The 20,415-nt window shown below is 35.2% G+C and overlaps 1 protein-coding gene across 1 annotated transcript in view; it reads left to right on the forward strand.

The window, feature by feature from the left end:
• The window catches only part of Fam171b (family with sequence similarity 171 member B), a 62,536-nt gene extending 42,456 nt beyond the window's left edge, over nt 1–20,080 (forward strand). The window contains exons 3-8 of the mRNA XM_046447637.2: nt 3,402–3,494; nt 6,110–6,268; nt 10,192–10,362; nt 11,410–11,526; nt 17,386–17,509; nt 17,729–20,080. Of these exons, the coding sequence (XP_046303593.1) occupies nt 3,402–3,494; nt 6,110–6,268; nt 10,192–10,362; nt 11,410–11,526; nt 17,386–17,509; nt 17,729–19,073 (2,009 nt within the window). The 3' untranslated portion in view covers nt 19,074–20,080. The remainder of the gene's footprint in view (nt 1–3,401; nt 3,495–6,109; nt 6,269–10,191; nt 10,363–11,409; nt 11,527–17,385; nt 17,510–17,728) is intronic.
• Nucleotides 20,081–20,415: the final 335 nt, after the last annotated feature.

Here is a 20,415-nt window from a genome sequence, read left to right on the forward strand (position 1 = left end):
TTTTTAGGAAGCCTGAATAGGTAATGATTTTACTACTACTCTTCTTTTTTTAAAAATACTTATTTTTTAGTTGTAGTTGGATACAATACTTTTATTTTGTTTATTTATTTTTATGTGGTGCTGAGGATCAAACCCAGGGCCTCACACATGCTAGGTGAGTGCTCTACTGCTGAACCATAATCCCAGATTCACTTCTCCTTAAATTGGTTTATAGTCTTAATTCATTTTTTTTAAAAAAAGATTTGCTAGGGGCCATTTGCCATTCCAGACTAAGAAATTGTATTGTGATACAAATTGAACATAATAAATATGTATTCTCGGATAAGGAACCATTATAAATCATTGAGAAAAGTGAAATATCAATGGTATAGAGCTGTTTTGGTTAACTGTTTGGAATGAGTTAATTTGATCCATATGCCAACATACATTGTTCAAAGAGAGCAGATGCAATCAAATAATATTAAATATAAAGAAAAAACCTGTCTGAACTTTGAATTAGGACTGATCTTTTAAATTAAACGCAATAAAAGATGTCATGAAAGTTAGTTCATCATTTTTAAACAACAAAAGGCTCAGACTCCTGTACATCAAAAAGCCACAACAGCAAAAGGCCCTCAAACTCCTGTACATAAAGAGCCACTGAGATTGGAAATGTATGTGAAACAGTAAGAGATGATGTTTTTGATATGGAAGAACTTATACAAATTAGTAAGCAAGTGCCAATGCCCTCCCTAAATGAGGTGAATGAACCATGTGGTGACCTAACAAGGTTCAAAAATGGAAATACAAATGATTGGTTAACAAAATAGCATGCTGTACCTTCCTAATAAACCAAGAGCTGAACACCAAATACACACTTCTAAGATTTTCACCATGGAAAAGTTTTTAAAAAGTAGAGAAGAATGAAATTAAGGCATTTGCCAGTAACTGGGTGGAGCTGGAGAATATTATGCTAAACAAAATAAGCCAATTCCAGAAAACCAAAGGCTGAATGTTTTCTCTGATATGTGGATGCTCGTCCATAATGGTGGTGGTGGGGAGCTAGGGAAGAATACAGTTACTTTAGATTAAAGTAGAGGGGAGTGAAGGGAAGGGAGAGAGATGGGTAGGAAGGATAATAGAATGAATTGGACATTATTACCCTAGGTTGTATAGTCATACGACCAGTGTTATTCTATATCATGTATAACCAGAAGAATAAGAAATTATACTCCATTTATGTTTGTGTCAAAATGCATTCTACTCTCATGTATAACTAGTTAGAACAAATTTTTAAAAAGTGAGTTCCAGTTTCAAACCTGCACCTAGATTAGTGTCAGGGGAACTTGCATTATGTGTTTTGGTTGAACTAATAGATTTGTAAAGGAGAGCAATAATGCAGGTAAGGAAACAGCAGGTGGTAGCATTAATGACTTCAGAGTCTTTATCAACAAACTTACTAGAATCTCTTGTGAAAACATACATACAAATAATAGAGTGGACAGACATTCGTCTACCAGAATGTTCTAATATTTCTGTAATAATAGTGAACTATTAGAAATCGAAATCTATAATATTATTGCAGGTAGTATAGGGCTTACATAAACCTTGATGCTTTAACAAATGAGACATGTGGCCTTAGATACGTTATGAAAAGACTCTGTTTAGAGACAGAAGTGCTGATGTTATTAAATGACAAAAGCAGTGTGAAAATATTCTGTATATTATATTTATTTTAAAAATCACAGTAAGAATTATCAAAGGATATAATATTAATGATTGTGGGGTTTTGCAATAACCATCATTTTATATTTCTTAACATTTTTACCATGGAGATTATATCCCTTTTATAGTAAGAAAAAAATTTTAAGTGAAAAGAAATCAAAGTGTTATTTTAGTGAGTTTTAGAAAGATTCTCCTCAGGTTTTGTAGCCTTAAGAAGCTGTCAGGGAAATCCCTCTTACAAAGAAAGTATACAAATATGGGTTAAGGCCCTGCTTGTAATCCTCCTGAGGTCCAGGCTACAACCTCTCCACCTCCTTTCCAGTATAATAAATCCACTACTTCAAATCCTAACGTATCCTGAAATTGAAATTACACTTTCATTTGGCAAGTCATTTTCTGTGCAAGTAACTAGAAGTATATTTCATTTTACTTTCACCCATCATTGGATGCTTTTAGCATTTTCCCCCTTTTTTCATATTTCCTTTAATGGTCTTTTAAATATCTAAAAATATTAAAATATTTCCATGTAAATGTGTTTTGTCTTCTAAGAGGTTTGAGGATACTGTATTATTTTTCTTCATTTTAGATGTTTACCTAGCATAGAGCAAAGATACAAAATGAGAAGTTGTGGTTTTGATAGTATCTCAAAACTTATTCTTATTTTTTTTTTGTACTAGGGACTGAACTTGGGCACTTGACCCACTGAGTCACATCCTCAGCCCTATTTTGTATTTTTTTATTTAGAGACAGGGCCTCACTGAGTTGCTTAGCAACTAATGTTTTCTGAGGCTGGCTTTGAACTCATGATCCTCCTGACTCAACCTCCCAAGCTACTGGGATTACAGGCGTGTGCTTTATTTTTTTGATTTCTTATTTATAAGATGTATTTTGTCCCAGTTTCTTGACCCCAATCTTGAAACAATTTAGTTATAATATACTAGTTAAAATAATGATATCAGTAACATAGACCAAGTGAATTGGGGGCAGGGAGATGGGAAGGAAAGGGAAGGTCCTGGGGAATGAGATGGATCAAATTATGTTGTGTGCATGTACAAATATAGCATATTGAATTCCATTATGTGTAATTATAATGTGCCAATAAAAAATGGAGAAAATAAGTTGTTTCAAATGATCCACCTTTACTCATCCGGCATTACTACTAAATGTTGCCTGTGAATCATTTTCTGTGTGCTAAATTGGTTCCTCCTCTGCCAACTCTGAGTTCGTTTGACACACTAACTTGTAAGCAGAAGAGTATTGTGCTCTTATATGAACAGTTAAAAGTGAAGAGTAGGTATGTCATAAATATCTCTAGCTAAAGAACCTTGAGTCATGAAGCCAAAATTTGTTTTTTCAAAATCCTAAGAACTGAATAACAATTATACAGAGAAAATAGCACAGTTATTTAAGCACTTCATCATTTGCATCTGGGTCCCATTATAGAACTTCATAAGTCACCTTGATACAAACTATTTGAAATAGAAAAGACCAATAGAATAAAATAGTGATGTCAACATTTTTTCTATTTGTATTATTTTTCTCTGTCATATTTCATATCCATTCTTCCTTTGTCTTAAATTGCTCTTCCCATCAAGTAGTTTGCTTTTTTCCATTTTTTAGGACTTTCTGATGATGGAACTATATTGGTCTCAGTTTTTCCCCTACATTAAATGTTTTAATTGTGCTATATTTCACAGTTTATTCATCAATTACACTTTCACTGTTCCCACAAAGCCAAGCAAATATATGGCTATTTGAAGACACTGTTTTGATCACTGGAAAATTAGCTGGTAAGTACAGAAATTCTTACTTAATACTTGAAATGATTATTATGTAAGTGAATTAATATGGAGTATAACTTGGGAAAAACCTAAATTGGTCAGTGATTAGTATTGACTATAATCTGAACTGATTCTCATCTTAGTATAAAACTATATTATGTGTTTATTTATATATATACAAAATTCTGGGAATTGTTTTTTTCTTTTACTATTTTAACACCCAAATGGGAATAGTTGATTTAGAAAATACTGAAAACAGTGTCTGTCTGCACTTTACATCGCTTCTCTCACTGGGGCATTGTGGCTGGTGAAATAACGAAAAGGTTCCAGAGACCATCAGGGCTCTCTGATTGCTGGTCATTCCTTTTTTGTCCCTTGGGTTAACCTTGCTGCTTGGGTGAGAGAGGTCTCAGACTGGGTAGTGGATCTGCTAGGCAGATACAGCTTGCCCTACTTGCATATCCCAAAGGAAAGAATGCAAATGGCCTTATTTGGGTACTGATTCAAGCTGAGTCCTCCTGTTCTTCTTTTCCAACCATGAAGATGATCCTTTGGTCCTTACCTTAACTCCCCAGGCCCTTTAATTGGTACTTAGGAGAAAACTTAATACTATTATTTAGGGGGGGAGCAGGGACATTGAACTTGGGCCTGGTTAATCTTGGAGTGAGGTGGTAGATCACTTACTGAGCTGTCAAGAAATTTGGCAGAATTTTGAACCACTAATTCTGCTGGGGTATGACAGAATGGAGGATGTGGAATTGTGGGTGGAGGAATCAGAAGAAGTAGGAACCACATATCTTCAGAGGTCACGTTTTATGTTGCTAGGGCCCTATTAAAATACGGTTCTCCATAGCCCACTTATGTGTTGGGTTTATTCAGTTTGGTCTTTTTACACTTTATTACCCCTTATGGGCTTCTTCAAGCCCTATTAGAAATTGTTCTTTCTGCTGGAATCCATGCATTGGACCTGTCTGAGCATGTCCTGTCCACTCCTTGGCCTCTGTACCAAGCAGTGAGGAGGACTCATTTGTCTGGACAGTATTGGGTATCCCTTGGCAGGTCCCGTTGGGAGGGGACCTTAAAGGCAAGCAAGAAAGGATGGGTGTTTCTGGTGGTATTAAAACTTCTGTAGACATTGTACATTTTCATTTTTTTTTTTCATAAAATTTATAAACAGAAAGCTCTTCAGTTTGTACAGTGATAAAGTGTTTGGCATGAGAATGTATTTGTGATGAAAGGATGAATCAAACTTTGGGAATCCTTCAGGATGCTCAACTGGATATTTTACATACAGTGCTCATTTTCAAGGGTATATTAACACAATTAAGCCACATATTTTAACAGTAAGTTGTAGATAGTACTTGTAAGTGATATTAGGGTATTGGGTTATTCTGTCAAATAAGGGAACAGTTATATGTGATTGTGCTCTTTTTATTTAACCTTCTATTTTCTGGGAATTATTTTTCTAGCTTTACACATCAAAAATCAACTAGAGAGTGATTTTGAGAATTAGTTTACATTATGTTATTATTTAATATCACACAACCCTTTAAAAATTGCTTTTTTCCCATTCTATTAATAATTCAACTTATTTCTTCTGCTTTTATCAGTGATCTTAATAAAGTCCAAAATAAAAGTTGATGTTTCTAATAATTTCTAATTTTATTAAGGAGTTGGTCCTTTACTTAAATAAATGTATTGGTTACAGAAATATCAGTATTGTTAGTTCTCAGTTGATAAAGGTTAGAAGATAGTCAATTCAAAGTTATTGAAATAAAATAATATTTATAAATTGAGGAACTGGCATTTGGAAGAATTTTAATGAATGCTTGGGTATCTAATAGAGAACCTACCCATCTAAGTATGGGGCCAAATGTCATCAAAGACACCTTCTGTTGCAAAGAGCTGATAATATAGTCCTAAACAAGCTTGCACCCAAGGGAAGCTCTCTTCCCCTAGCAGGATCCACTTTAGATGTGCTTGATCAGTACTTTAGTTGAAATTACCGAAAACTAGTTTTTCTCTGTTTCTAAACTCTCCACTGTATGAATGTTGCCTCAATTTTTAAACAAGCTCTCATTTTTGGTCACAAGACAGCTGTTGCTACTCCCAGATATATTTCTGTTCACAGAAAATCCTGTAGAGGTAAACCAAGTTCCTACTCCCACAATGTTCAAGCAAAACTCACATTATATCTCATTACTCTGCTTGGGAAAAGGCCTGTTTTTGGACAAATCACTTTGGCCAAGAGAATAATAAAATGCTTTTGACTAGTTTCAGCCTTCCTGGCATACACTGTCCATTCATTTTGGAAAATAAAGGAAACCCCAAGTGAACCATATGAACTAAAAAGGGTCAGTATGCGGTTCCTTAGAGTGAAATCCAAAAAAACGATGAAGAAATTCTGGGCAAAAGAATAAAACAGTACAAAGGTGCTTTTGTGTGATCTGAAGAAAGGGACAACTTCTTACTCAGTTCTGAATTTAAAATAATTATGTGAGGACATGATAGTGACATTTAAAAATAATTATAACCACTTCCTTTCAAGTGAAATCCTGACGAATGGTGATATACTTAACATGCATTTGTTTTATCTATTTGTTAATGAGGTTTCCTTTTTCCAGATGCCAAATCTCAACCAAGTGTTCAGTTTTCAAAAGCCTTAATTAAACTTCCTGACAACCATCATATTAGCAACGTTACCGGCTTTCTTACAGTTCTACAACAATTTTTGAAAGTGGACAATTTTCTGTATACCACTGGAATTACTCTCAATAAACCAGGTATTTTTTCTAGTTTTTACATAATGTAATACTACTTATAAGAAATAGTCACACATAAACCAAACATTATGTATTTGGATATTTAGATAGTTAATAGAAATTTGATATTCAACTTTAGAGAATACATGTCACATTTGAAACAAATTGAGTTAAATGTTTATAAGCAACTCCCATTTATTCAATGAAAAAACAATTATACCTAAGTCTTTGGCATGCATTATTTCAAATTAATGAAAATTTTGTTTTAGTTCATTAAATTTCATTTGATCCAAAACATGTAAGCAAAATATAAAAATAACTGATTATTATAAAACATAGCAAATTAAAAAATACACACACAAATAGATTCAAAGATATTTATACATATCTTTTTGTAATTTGACCTCCTATTCAATTTTATTAAACTGATGAGAAGTGTCCATGATTATTAAGATATAAAAAAGATTATTAAGTTTATAGGTTGGAGTAAATATTGTAATTTTTTTCATATATATATACTATTCTCTGTGGGTGAAATACAAATAAATATTGAAAATATATCTTTTCCAAAGTCAACAGCTTTAATATATTAATATTAGTCATGGTTTAAAAGTTAAGGGAATGGTGGAATTTCACACTTAAGAATATATCCACATTTGTTCCATGATTTCTACCACTTATTGAAACACAACTGAAATTCCACTGAGTATAATCACCTCAAACAATTTATAATTCTGGTGGTTTCGGTTATGTCAAATTTTTGTTTCATTTCATTTGAGCAGTTATAAATGAGAGTAAGACAGGCAAATGGGCCTTTGGGGTACATAGGTATTTTTCTAACCTGCCATAGCTGATGTACCAGTGCCTAGCCATATGACCCCCACTCTTCTGCTATCACCTTGTCTCCTATTGCACACATCTGTGACTGCCTGACGGCATTCCCTGGTCCTGCAAGCAGGCTTGGCCTTCACAGGGGGCAAAGGAGACTTGACACATAAATACTGTGGTTTCCTTGCTTTGGCTAGGACAGTTCTAAGCTAGGCTTCTGTCCCTAGTGGGACTGAGCTGGAGTTGCCACAGTGATAATCTGCTTATTGACATGTCCTGTGTTGGCTTCCTTCAGTATGATGTTTCCACTTCCTGAATGGGAGATGCTTCTTGAGATTACCTTCCAAATGAACAGTCTAAACTCGGATTATCTGATGGTCTGCTTTTTGAGGAAGCCAATCCAAGATACCTGACAAGATTTCCCTAGGTGTAAATTAAAGCATGCTCATAATGAAAGCATGTATAGGATGGTGGCAGTGAAGCTCCAGTTGTGTTGGGGGTATTATGAACAAGAGTCACTGGATACAGTGGGAAGGGGTCAAAATGAGTTCTGTGTCTTAACATTCTCTACTACCTGCTTTTGAAATTGTTCATTAAATGTTTGATTATCCTGAGAATGTCACTATCATTTCAAGTTATAGAGCAGTGCTGCCCAGCTGGGAATGTTCTTCTGCTTTGTCCAGCATGGTAGCCAGTAGCCACATATGGCCATTGAGCCTTGAAATATGACTAGTAATTTAACAAGGAAATGGATTTAATTTAAATATCCACATGCAGTTGGTGGCTACTCTGTTGGACTGTGCAGTTCTAGAGCTCTGTAAGTCAAAAGTTTCTTTTGACTTTTTCATTGTCTTTCACACATTTCCTTTTATTTCCTCCTTTGAGTTGACATTGTCTCAAATGGGGCGTCAATCTTTATAGTTTGTGAAGCCACTGACTACGTAGAGCTGAGGGATGGGGTTGAAGCAGGGACTTCAGAAAGCCAGCTGATGTACTTTAATATGTATTTTGAAATAGTTACTCAGCAGATTATATAATACTTGGTTTGTGCTAACATTAGATTACTAACAAGTGAACTAGTCTACAAAATATGTATGGTATCACTATGATTATTTGATATTAGTATTCAGGAAATTTACTACAACAAATTGTTATATTTAACTGAACATTTTCAGTGATTCAGTATTTGCCCTTTCTACTAACTGAAGACCTAGGTCTCGTAGTAGTAGTAATAATGAGAATGAACTACTTTCCATATTCTCCAAGGCCCTGCACTGTGGCTTCTCTCTCCTTTTGCTTTCCAAGCCCTGGGCCACCTCTTTCTTATACCTACCAGGATGACATCTGGTTTGGGGGCTTAGTACTTGTTTATTCTTCCTGGAAGGGTATTCTCTGAGGTCTTTGCTTGGGTAGCTCCTTACCATATGGCTGTAGCTCAAATGTCCCTCCTTGGGATTCTTCCTAGATCACCTAATTCATTGCCTTTCTGAATTGTCATGTGTTTACATTCAGGTGGGAGAGAAGCTGACCATGATTAAAGAAACAAAGATTTTTGATAGTAGCAAGCAATTAAAAATATATAGTAGGTGATACAAAAAGAGATCATGTACTTACCATATCTTTGTGATCCATATTAATGTGTGGTACCTTTGGGGTTTTATAATAAACAGTAACTGAGTGCATAAAACTTAAGCTTTGAAGTCAAAGATTAAAAAGTTTAGACCAAAAGCAAATAAGATGTAAAAAGTATAATTTTTCTATTTCTCATGTGTTAGTAAAGTACTTAGAAAATCTATAATTAGTTATTTATAGAAATTAAAACTTGAATTTTAACATTATGCATCTAACCATATTCTTATTTACTGTAAATATTCTGGTACCTCTTATAATTTGGGCTTTGTTTATATTTCAAAAACAAAAGAAATGCAGTTTCTACGCTTTTTCCTCCAGAGTCAAAGTCTGTAGATAGCTCCTGATATTTCAGAAGTCATTCTACCAATTATATAATCAAATCTTTAAAATATCAAGAAAGCAGCTGGGCAGGGTGGCACATGACTATAATCCTAGTGGCTCAGGAGGCTGAGGCAGGAGGATCACAAGTTCAAAGCCAGCCTCAGCAATTTAGTGAGGCCTTAAGCAATTTAGCGATTTCTCAAAATAAGATAAAAAGGGCTGGGGATATGACTCAGTAATTGAACACCTCTAGGTTCAATCCCTGGTACCAAAACAAAACCCTTTAGGAAAACAGTAAAATCAACCTTCTATTAACCTGCTTTTCTCCTACTTTTGGGGCATTGAATTATTAAGTGATACTAATATTTAAAATCTAAGTTTCTTAATCTCAGTTATGCTAATTCTTTTCATTATAGTATTAGTACATATCAAAGCATATCACCTTCATTAAATAATGGTATTATGGGTGGTTTTGTTTTATGTTGAATTGCCAAACCTAGCCATTAAAAATTGCATTTTGAATAAGAATACTTTTTACTAAGTAGTGCAGTCACGACTGTTTGTTGTGGCCCTCCTTGAAACAGATGGTCTTGGGAGGAGCAGGGCCAGATGCTTCAAACCTGTAACTGGATTAATGGTATGGTACAGTAGAGCCCTTATTTGGGCATGTTTGTTTATTTTTTAGTTCATTTTTAAAAGCATTCAGTTAGATTCAAGATCCCTTAAATCAGACGACTCTGAGAAAATTAAGAAACTGAGACTCCTACTGATTTGTCAGTGTTACATTGCATAAATTATATATAAAGTATTTTGAAATGACATTATAAAAATCCTTAATGTGGATTCAATAACTATTTGACATTAAAATGTATAACTCTGCTCAGGAGGCTGAGGCAGGAGGATTGTGAGTTCAAAGTCAGCCTCAGCAAAAGCAAGGTGCTAAGCAACTCAGTGAGACCCTGTCTCTAAATAAAATACAAAATAGGGCTTGGAATGTGGTTTAGTGGTCAATTGCCCCTGAGTTCAATCCCCAACACCCCCGCCCCCCAAAAGGATGCATAACCCTGAGTGAAATGGAGAAATTAGATAGTTTAGATCCATAATAATTACTATATAACTGCAACCTTTGTTTGTACATGATTCTATTAAACTGTCTTTTCTAGGTTTTGAAAATATTGAACTGACTCCTCTTGCTGCAGTATGTGTGAAAATATATTCTGGAGGAAAAGAATTAAAGGTGGATGGCTCCATTCAAGTTTCTCTTCCCCTTTTACATACAAATGATATAAATGTGGGGGATCGAATACCTGCTTGGACATTTGATATGAACACAGGTACGTTAGCTAGGTGAATATATTTTGAATATTTTTCTGTTGAATGTCTTGTCTTAGAATTTGGTACAGTTCTAGGTTTTCAGTAACATAATCTTATGCACTAAGTTTAGTGACCAAAGTCGGCCTTACTTTGATTAATATAACCACGGGGGAATTGGTGCGAATATATAATGTACAGGAAAAAATACAACATTAATTACTTACAAAAAGATTAAAAATTATCCTCTTAGTTTTTTTTTTCCTGATAGGTAATGTGAGCTTATCTAAAAATTTGATTAAGGCAATTGAGAAATTTATGTTTATACATTGTCTACATGTATCACATTATCATAAATATTTACAAATGTGTCAATTGAAAAATAGACATTGTTTTACATGTTGTAAATAATTTACTATAACAAGTCAATACAACAAAATACAAATATATACCTATACAACAAACCTATAATAGCTTTATTATGCAATTTGTACATTCATAAAACTTCATAAAAGGTAAGGACTTTACTGAATTGTTTTCTCTAGATGGCAAGATTTTACTAGAATAGATGACATTTTTTTAAAGTTAAAAAAATAAGTTCTTAAAGAACTATACCAATAGTACTAGAACAAAACAATATTCAATAACTTGATAAGGTCATAAAACATACACTGTTAGTTTTTAATCAAATTCCCAGGACAGAGGACCAATAATCATTTGTTGATTAAATTGGATCCCACTACTTATAACCTTCAAAGATATCTGAGCATACACAAGTTGAACACTAATTGGAAAGTCATGATTTTTCTAAGTATGTCTGCATTCTTAGTTTATTTATAATGATTTTTTTTCCTTTGGTCATAACATCATTCAAATAATTCTATTTTACATATTATAATAGATTCTAAATATAATTTAATGTTTAATATGCATTACCTGATAATATATTGTCATGGTTTTCATAATTTTTCAAAAAGTACTGTATTCTTCACATTACTATCAACCAATTCCTATCACCCTAAAGATACATAATAGAAGCTAACTAGTGTTTTGCTTACCTTTCTTTTCAGGTGCTTGGGTAAACCATGGCCGGGGAATGGTCAAAGAATATAACAATCACTTAATTTGGACTTATGATGCACCACATTTGGGCTACTGGATAGCAGCTCCACTTCCAGGAACTAGAGGTACTGTGAAAGTGAAAGTAATTTTTAAAAATAATCTAGATATCATGCTGGATTTGATATTCATAGACCACTCAGCCACTTACCAGCTGATACTGGAAAAGCACTTAATCTCCTCATCTTCACCTTTTCTTCTTCTTTTTTCTTTTTTTTTTTTTCATGCACAGAAGAGAAGATTAAGCTCCATAAACTCTAAGGTCCCTTATAGTGTCCCATAAGTCTGCAAACAATGAAGTTTATTCAAATCAAATATTTCTTAGTTTACATTTTTTCATGAATAAATTCTGTCTAGATCAGTTGATGCTTTTCGTTGCAAGCAACAGAAACATTTTGGATAATTTAAAACAAGTTTAAAAGCATATGGGGAATTTATAGGGTCCTAGGGAAGGTTGACAACCAGATGCTAAAAGGCAGAATCTCTGCACTCCACAGGGGCTGGTTAGGGGACTCTCTCTGCTGTCCTTGCCAGGTTGTTGCTGTGTGATGGCCAAATCCACTGCTTTCCAGCATTTTTTTCTCATTTGATTCCTGATTATCCTGGGGGTGAAGAATTTGCTTGGGTAGTAAGCACATCTCTTGTGGGAGATGGGGGAAGAAAGGGCTCTTGGAGAATAGTGTCTCCAGACTGTTTTGAAGAGAATATAGGTGATATACCAAATGAAAATTGACCTGACATTTTTAACAGAAGGTGCGTGGGGGCTGGTGGCTACAAACCAAGAATTTTTCACTAGGGAAGAACTATAATTTTCTAGGATAAATGAGTATCTTATTTTCTTCCATTTAACATGGCATCAGATGATCTAAATAATCTGAGCCTAAGAAGACTCTACATTAATCTCATTCAGTAAATTTCTCAAAAATTTGAATATCTGCTTATTTTATCCATTAAATTTTCATGAATAAAGAAAGATCCTCAAACCTGCTGTCGTCCAGACTGGTTGAATGGTGGGCTTGCTACCGCTCTCTGGGCCTTTGGGTGTTTGCTGGCAGAAATCGAGTTGCTTCAGGGCTTTCCCTACACCAAGCTTTGTTAAGTCAACTTTCTGGTTTTCAACATTTTGTTGCTCTTGTCCGTTATCTCAATTTTCTTTTATCTTTGTAGATTGTGTATTTATAGGATCAAAACAAAGCGAAACTTTTAGTGTTGTTTTAGGGAAGACTTGGGATTGAAAGTTAAATACATATATAATTCCTCCATCTTCAATCGAGTACCACAGATCATTCTTTTGGCTTTTTTTTTTTTTAATTTTTTATTGTTGGCTGTTCAAAACATTACATAGTTCTTGATATATCATATTTCACACTTTCTCCTAGCTGAGAGGCAGCCACTCCCTGGCTGTTTCATGCTAGTCAAAAATAGTTGCAGTACACACTCTGATCCAGGATGTGGATGACATTTTACACATACTTCTTTGTAGTATTCTCTAATCTAACTTTATAGTAATTATTATTTCAGAATTTTTTCTGAAAAGCATTTTTAATCCAGTTTGATTTTTACTTGACATTGGCAACATTTGAATTTTAAAACATGCAAGATAACATGGCTGTTTTTTAAAAAACGAAAGCAATATATTTAGTATTCCAATAGATGAAATGTGAGCCATTAGCCATATGTGATCAAGAAAGATATTCTTTGTTTCTATTTGAACTTAGTGCTTATGAGGTTATTTATTCACAAATCAGAGGGTGGTTACCTTTGTTCTTCATGTTGTAAAATATCATGCAGTCTGGCCAGCTGTCTGGCCTTATCCTATTCTCAGTTTGCAACAATAATGAAATATTGATTAAAAAGAACAATTAATATTTAATGCCTAAACTCAAATCTAGTTATTTCATTTTAAGTAAAAAGTAACCCAGGAATATTTGAGGTTTACAGAAAAGTGTACTTCCACTAAAATATATATCCGAAAGGACTAGTTTCTATGTGATCATTTGAATTACAAAAGCCAGTATAATTTTTAAAAACAGTTTAAGTTCAATTTAAACTGTTCTGGTGCTGGGGACTGAACCCAGAGCATCCTGTGCATTATACTACTAAGCTAAACCTTCAGCCCAAAAGTTCTTTTCTAGCTTATCTATTTATTGTAAAAGATTTTGTGTGTGACAGAGTACTAAAATAGAATTATGAGATTCTCACTTAGACACCTTCTAGTAATGCCTTTGAAAAATCGATTCTGCAAACATAATAGTCAAAGCAACACTCCACTATTAGAAGTATGTATAACTTGATAATATCTCTGATTTTGCTCATAATTAAGTAAGCAAGAAATAGGTATTCATCTGAGTATTCATTTTTTTGTTCTTAAACAGGGGGAGTTGGATATTGTATTTATCTGCTCTGGCTTCTATAACAAAATACAACAGATTGGGCAGCTTAAACAACAGAAATTTGTTTTCTCACACTCTGAAAGCTGGAAATCCCAAGATCAGGGTGCTCTCAGGGTTGATGAGACCTCTCTTTTTGGCTGATGGATGATAGTTTTTTTTATAAAGTCTTCATATCCTTTCCTCTGTGCATACATGGAAACAGACTTCTGTGGTGTCTCTTCTTCCTCTTACAGTGACACCAGTCTTATCTGATTTGGACCCTGTCCTTATGACCTCACTTAATCTGTATTACCTCTTTATAGGCCCTGTCTCCAAATATGGTAACACTGGGAGCTAAGGATCCAATATATGAATGTTAGGGCTAACAGATGTGGTCATCCCTGAAAAGGGAGAAATCAACTTTTGTTGTTGTTTTTTAATGTTACCACAGAACACTTTGGACACAAATTGTGTGTGTGTGGGGGGTTCCTTACACTGCATGACTCTCTAGTTATTAGTGAACATTCTCTGCATGTACTACACTACCATCCTGACAGTACTTACCTGGAATTATCTTCATACACCAAAGGCAATCCCTCAAGATTGCCGCCACTTCAGACGCCAGTTGCAAGTAGCAGATTCCCCAGGTTACCTACACTTCTGTATGACTTGGCTTCAGATTGGGAGTTCCCACAATCGCCTTTTTAGGTTTAATAATTTGCTGTGCTAGCTCACAGAATTCTGGAGAGTTGGAAACTCTGGAGGAAAATTCAGTGGAAAACTCTGGAGGCTGGGTGTGGGACTGGTCTGCAAGTTCCTATCTTTCTTATGGTTTGGGCTTTCACTCTGGTGATCATCCTTCTTCCAGGAGCCCACCAGGAATTATCTCATTAGAACAAAATGACTCCTATAACCTAGGAAATCCCAAGGGTTTTTAGGAGCTCCGAGGCAGGAACCCGCAGAAGAGATTAAATATATATTTTTTAATGTCGCAATCACTAATGTCCCTAAATATTTTAGGATATATTACTGTAAAGCCAAAATTAGTCCCATGATAGGTTAGTGTCTGGTATGCTGGAGTTACTTTGGTTACAATTTGGTTAAATGTATACTGAATTTGTTTTTAACATTTTAATATAGAATTCTAGAATTCCTTGGGGGGGGGAAATGGTTAAGAGATTAAAAGTAATTTTTCAGACTGCTAAAGGAAAATAGGTGAATGAGTGCAGAGTTTAATAAACAACCACTTATTAATGTTTCAAATATGCATTTTCATATATATTTGAATTAATATGTGATTTTTTTAGCATTCTGACCTCTTCTATGTGCCTAACAAGCATAGGAGCAGACATATACTTTCTGCTATTGTCACACATGTAAGATTTGAGCCAGTCCAACAATACCAACCTCTTATTTCCAGAATCAGTTCTGCTAGAATCATGTGAAGTGTTAATTATTAGTGGCACTCCATTGTAAAGGCATATATATATATATATATATATATATATATATATATATATATTCATGTATATTTAGGAACAAAAATTGCTTTTTTGCCTAATTGATATTTTTTTCTGTTGTAGCTCTTGGTCCTACAGATATGAATAAGCCACTTTTGTTTTTTGTTTTTTTTAAGAGAAATTACATTGAACAATTCTGTATTTATTTACTTGTTAGATATGATACACTATTTTTAGTCACCATCTGTGAATCTGTAGCTAATACAAAAGTGCCTGTTATGTAACCTTAACATTTCATTCTGTAATAACCGTGGTGTTGTATGGCTAACACTTGAGTGCTTAACATGCCAAGCACAGATTTAAGTATTTCATAACTATTAACTCATTTAAGCTGTAACAACCCACATTGGTTACGTGTGGCTTTTGTTATTGCTGATTTATAGATGATGGAAATGAGTCACAAAGAAGAGAAACTTGACAAGACCATGGAAAAATAAATGGCAAGGCCAGGATTCTAATTCACACACTCTGGTTCTAAGGTTTATATGCATAACCACAATGCTGTATTCCAAATCTTTTAATATCGCTGTTATTACTTCACTTTTTTCAAATTGGATGATGCAAAATGTAAAGGATAGATTTAAAGACCTTGTGGTCCCTCACTTTCTTCCAGTGTCCTTGGTGCACTTAGGGTCCTTATTCTGGATGTTTTCTCATGGTAGAGATTATCAGAAAATCAGCTGTACCATCACCCTGAATACGTATTGCAATCTAGTTGATACTGACCTAGTCTTATTGTACACTTTTCAGAGGAAAATGAAGTCTTCATAAATTATTTCTCAGTAGAATTCACATTTATGCAGATTTTATTAACCTACACTGATCATCCTATTGTCGTGGCCAGCTTTTGCTGCAATAAAACTTATTACACAGCATTTGCAGGTGTGTGCTCCCTCAGAACAAGAGGATAGTGGGTCTACTGTGCCCCAGCTGGGTTCAACTTACCTGGGATCACAATGTCTTCTTATTGCAGAGCCCAGACAGAAGGAGTTGCAGCTTTTAGTTCAAGTCCCAGGATTTTCTGACTTTTCTGTTCTTTATACTCCTGCTTGCTTTAGCATTTTTTGAATATGTCTTTAAAATTTCTTTTTTTTTTTTAAATTAAATGCAACTAATAATCAACACAACCTTCTGTCTCAAAACCTGATTGAACAAAGCCCACATTAGTTAGAAATATTTTTTTCCTGGTTTATTTTACCAAATATTTTGTTACTGTGTTATATCTTAAATCACCATTTTTACTGCCTTCTGAAACAATTTTGTCCCTGCTTTTTGCCTGTTCTGGAAGCCATTCTTACATATTTTAGGTTTTTGTTATAGTAGCATCTCAGCATCCAGATTCCATTTTGTTTGTAACAGCCAACCTGCACTCTCAGTGGCTAACAGTAGCAAACATTTATTTGCTTTCCATATTGTATGAGTGTGTTTGTTTGTTTGTTTTGGGGGGAGTACAAGGGATTGAGCTCGGGGGCATTTGACTACTGAGCCACGTCCTCAGTCCCATTTTTGTATTTTATTTAGAGACAGGGTCTCACTGAGTTGCTTAGTGCTTTGCTTTTGCTGAGGATGGCTTTGAACTTGTGATCCTCCTGGCTCAGCCTCCTGAGCTGCTGGGATTATAGGTGTGCATCCCTGCACCAGGCTTGTAGAAGTGTTTTAGGCTGACTGCTATACTGTTCCATTTGTCTTGGTTCAGTTTAACCTATTTTCTCATTCCAGAACTCAGCTTGAAGGATTAGTTACATACACTCTGGGATATGCTATTCATATATTAGAGTGCCTTAGCAAGAGGGTAGAGCTATACCATCAATTTAAAGTGTTCATAGTTCATTGGTCAAAGCAAACCAGTTGATTAATCTCAAAAGGTAGGGAAAGCATACTTCATGCTAATTCACGGGGAATTCTGACATCAGAGGGAAGCAAACAAAAGTGTGCATACATATTCAATCTGCCTTATCTAGGATGTGACATACTTGAAAATTTGACCTAAAATAATGTTTTCTCTTTGTTTTTTGGTTTATGTTGAACCATCTAGGTTCAGGTCTGAATGAGGATTCCAAGGACATAACTGCCTATCACACAGTGTTTCTTACAGCCATATTAGGAGGAACAATAGTTATTGTCATTGGATTTTTTGCTGTACTACTTTGTTATTGCAGGTAAGAACAACATTAATCAATATGCATAAACCCAGAAAACTATCAAATTATAGTATCACTTCAGCATATTCTGTGCAGTACAAAGTTTGTAGAAATAGGTTAGTCTTTAAAATTTGTATATTGGAAATAAAAATATATTCTAACAATAGCACTACATATGTGATGTGTTTAAAAAGTTAACCTTCTTGATCATAACTTTTGCCTACTCCTCCTCTTTAGGGATAAGTGTGTTACTCCACAGAAAAGAGAAAGAAATATCACTAAACTGGAGGTCCTCAAAAGAGATCAGACAACTTCAACAACACACATAAATCATATAAGTTCAGTTAAAGTTGCTTTAAAAGCTGAGGACAAGTCACAGTTATACAATGCCAAAAACTCCTCCTACAGCCCTCAGAAAAAAGAACCATCAAAGGCAGAAGCAGATGAAAGAGTTTCCATGGTAAAAACCCGGGACAACTTCAAAATCTACAATGAAGATGTTTCATTTCTATCAGTCAATCAAAATAATTACTCAAGAAACCCAACACAGTCTTTGGAGCCCAATGTTGGGACCAAACAATCAAAACATATCAGCAACAATCTATCTTCATCGTTAGGTGATGCTCAAGAGGAAAAGAGGTATCTTACAGGTGATGAGGAGGGGTATGGGCGTTCCCACATTCCTGAGCAGCTTATGCATATCTATAGCCAGCCCATAGCCATCCTTCAAACATCTGATCTTTTCCCTACTTCAGAGCAGTTACATGCTGCTAAGTCAGCCACTTTGCCAAGAAAGGGCCAGTTAGTCTATGGCCAACTGATGGAACCAGTAAACAGAGAGAACTTTACGCAGACATTGCCCAAAATGCCAATGCATTCCCATACACAGACCCCAGATGCCAGGGAAGAGGATATTGTCCTTGAAGGTCAACAGAGCTTGCCTTCTCAGACCTCAGATTGGAGCCGCTATTCCAACAGCTTGCTGGAATCTGTCTCTGTTCCTGGAACACTGAATGAAGCTGTTGTAATGACTCCATTTTCATCGGAACTTCAAGGGATTTCAGAACAGACCCTCCTGGAGCTGTCCAAAGGAAAGCCCTCTCCCCATCCCCGAGCATGGTTTGTGTCTCTTGATGGAAAGCCAGTAGCACAAGTAAGGCACTCCTTTATAGACCTGAAAAAGGGCAAGAGAACCCAGAGCAATGATACGAGTCTAGACTCTGGGGTGGACATGAATGAGCATCACTTGAGTAGAAAGCTTGAGAGGGAGAAAACATTCATCAAAAGCATGCATCAGCCCAAGATCCTGTACTTAGAAGATTTAGACCTGAGCAGCAGCGAGAGTGGCACCACTGTCTGCTCCCCAGAAGACCCGGCTTTAAGGCACATCTTAGATGGAGGGAGTGGGGTTATTATGGAGCACCCTGGGGAAGAATCTCCAGGAAGAAAAAGCACTGCTGAAGATTTTGAAGCCAATATATCTCCCACTAAAAGACGGGGCAGACCACCGCTAGCCAAAAGAGATAGCAAGACTAACATCTGGAAGAAGCGAGAGGAGCGCCCCCTAATTCCCATCAATTAGCTCCAAAGGTGGTTGTGTCTCTGCTGTCTTGTGCTGTGCGTTCTTGCTTCTTGTTATAAACTGCAGTATGAACTTCTTAAGAAGTTGAGACTGGGTGACCTCTTCTTGGCCCTGGACATGCCCTGAGCAGAGTAAATAGTAAAATGATAATTCAGTAATCAGAGGGAATGATGTTGAGGAATGCCTTTTCTGGCCTATTTTCTGTAATTTTGAGTGATGAATTTAAAGTATCCAAGCTTTCAAGGTGTAAAATAGTGTCAAGATGTTAGTATCTGAAAATGTTAGCCAATTTGGTACTGACTCTTAAGATAGTAAAACATGTACTTCTAAAGCTGTTCCCCAAATTGTCACCTCTGCCTTGGTGACTGCCCCATGGATCCCTTAGAAATGAAACTGTCTTCTTCAGGCATCACCCCTGTAAAATGTCACTATGATGTCCTTCTCTGCCTGCACTCAAAAGCCACCACATAAACATTTTCACTGATGTTATTGTAGAGACTAGAGAACATTTTCTTTTTTGAGATAAATAGCATGTATATTGTGTCATCCCCAAAGTAAATCCTACACTCATGGAAGATGGGCAAGAAGCTTCTTGGTCCTTGGAGAGGGGAAGTGCCAACGTTTTGGATATAACTTCACATAATAAATCAAAGTTACATAGAAATTTGAGAAATGAAAGCTCTGATAACTGAATTTGAATTTTAAGGTTTCTTATTTTTTTTCCTTAAAAATGAAGTAGACTTAGATATCAATTTTTTTCCAATCTGGAAAAAAAAATCTATTACTTTAGTTTAAGGCTCACTGATAACATGGAGGCTCAAATGAGTTTTATTTCTTTTATTCTAAAAATCCAAACTCAGTCACTTAAGGCTATAAAACTTGATTTTAAAATGATATAATTTTTTTTAAAGTAACAAAATGTGCAGAGAAAAATAATCGTTTTGTGTCAATGAGCAGAAAAAGAAATGCCATTTTCCTGAGGCTAAAAAAAAATATCTTCAGGATATTATTTATATGTGTCAAATGTTGACATTTTAAAAAGATGTTTGAGGAAAACAGTTTCAGTTTCACTTGTAGTTTTTGCAGCTTTCCCCCCTCACCCCCCCCACAGTTTTGGAAGTCTTATATCCCTATCCTTTTCATCATAGCAAAGAATGCAGTGTGAATACAGTTAACATCTATTTTTAATTATGTGTCTTCAGCTCTGAGGTATCATTCATAAGTCCTAAAAAAATAAAGGTCCCATCCCATTTTTAAAAAATTGCATGAAGACCCATCTGGTGTACCTTTTTCTTTTCTTGGTGGAGGAAAAATGAAACTAAATTGCTTTATTTCATATCCT

This window comes from Marmota monax, unplaced genomic scaffold (genome assembly GCF_021218885.2).
Source record: "Marmota monax isolate L192 unplaced genomic scaffold, Marmota_monax_Labrador192_F-V1.1 WCK01_AAM20220418_F8-fsc00007, whole genome shotgun sequence".
Lineage (NCBI taxonomy): Eukaryota > Metazoa > Chordata > Mammalia > Rodentia > Sciuridae > Marmota > Marmota monax.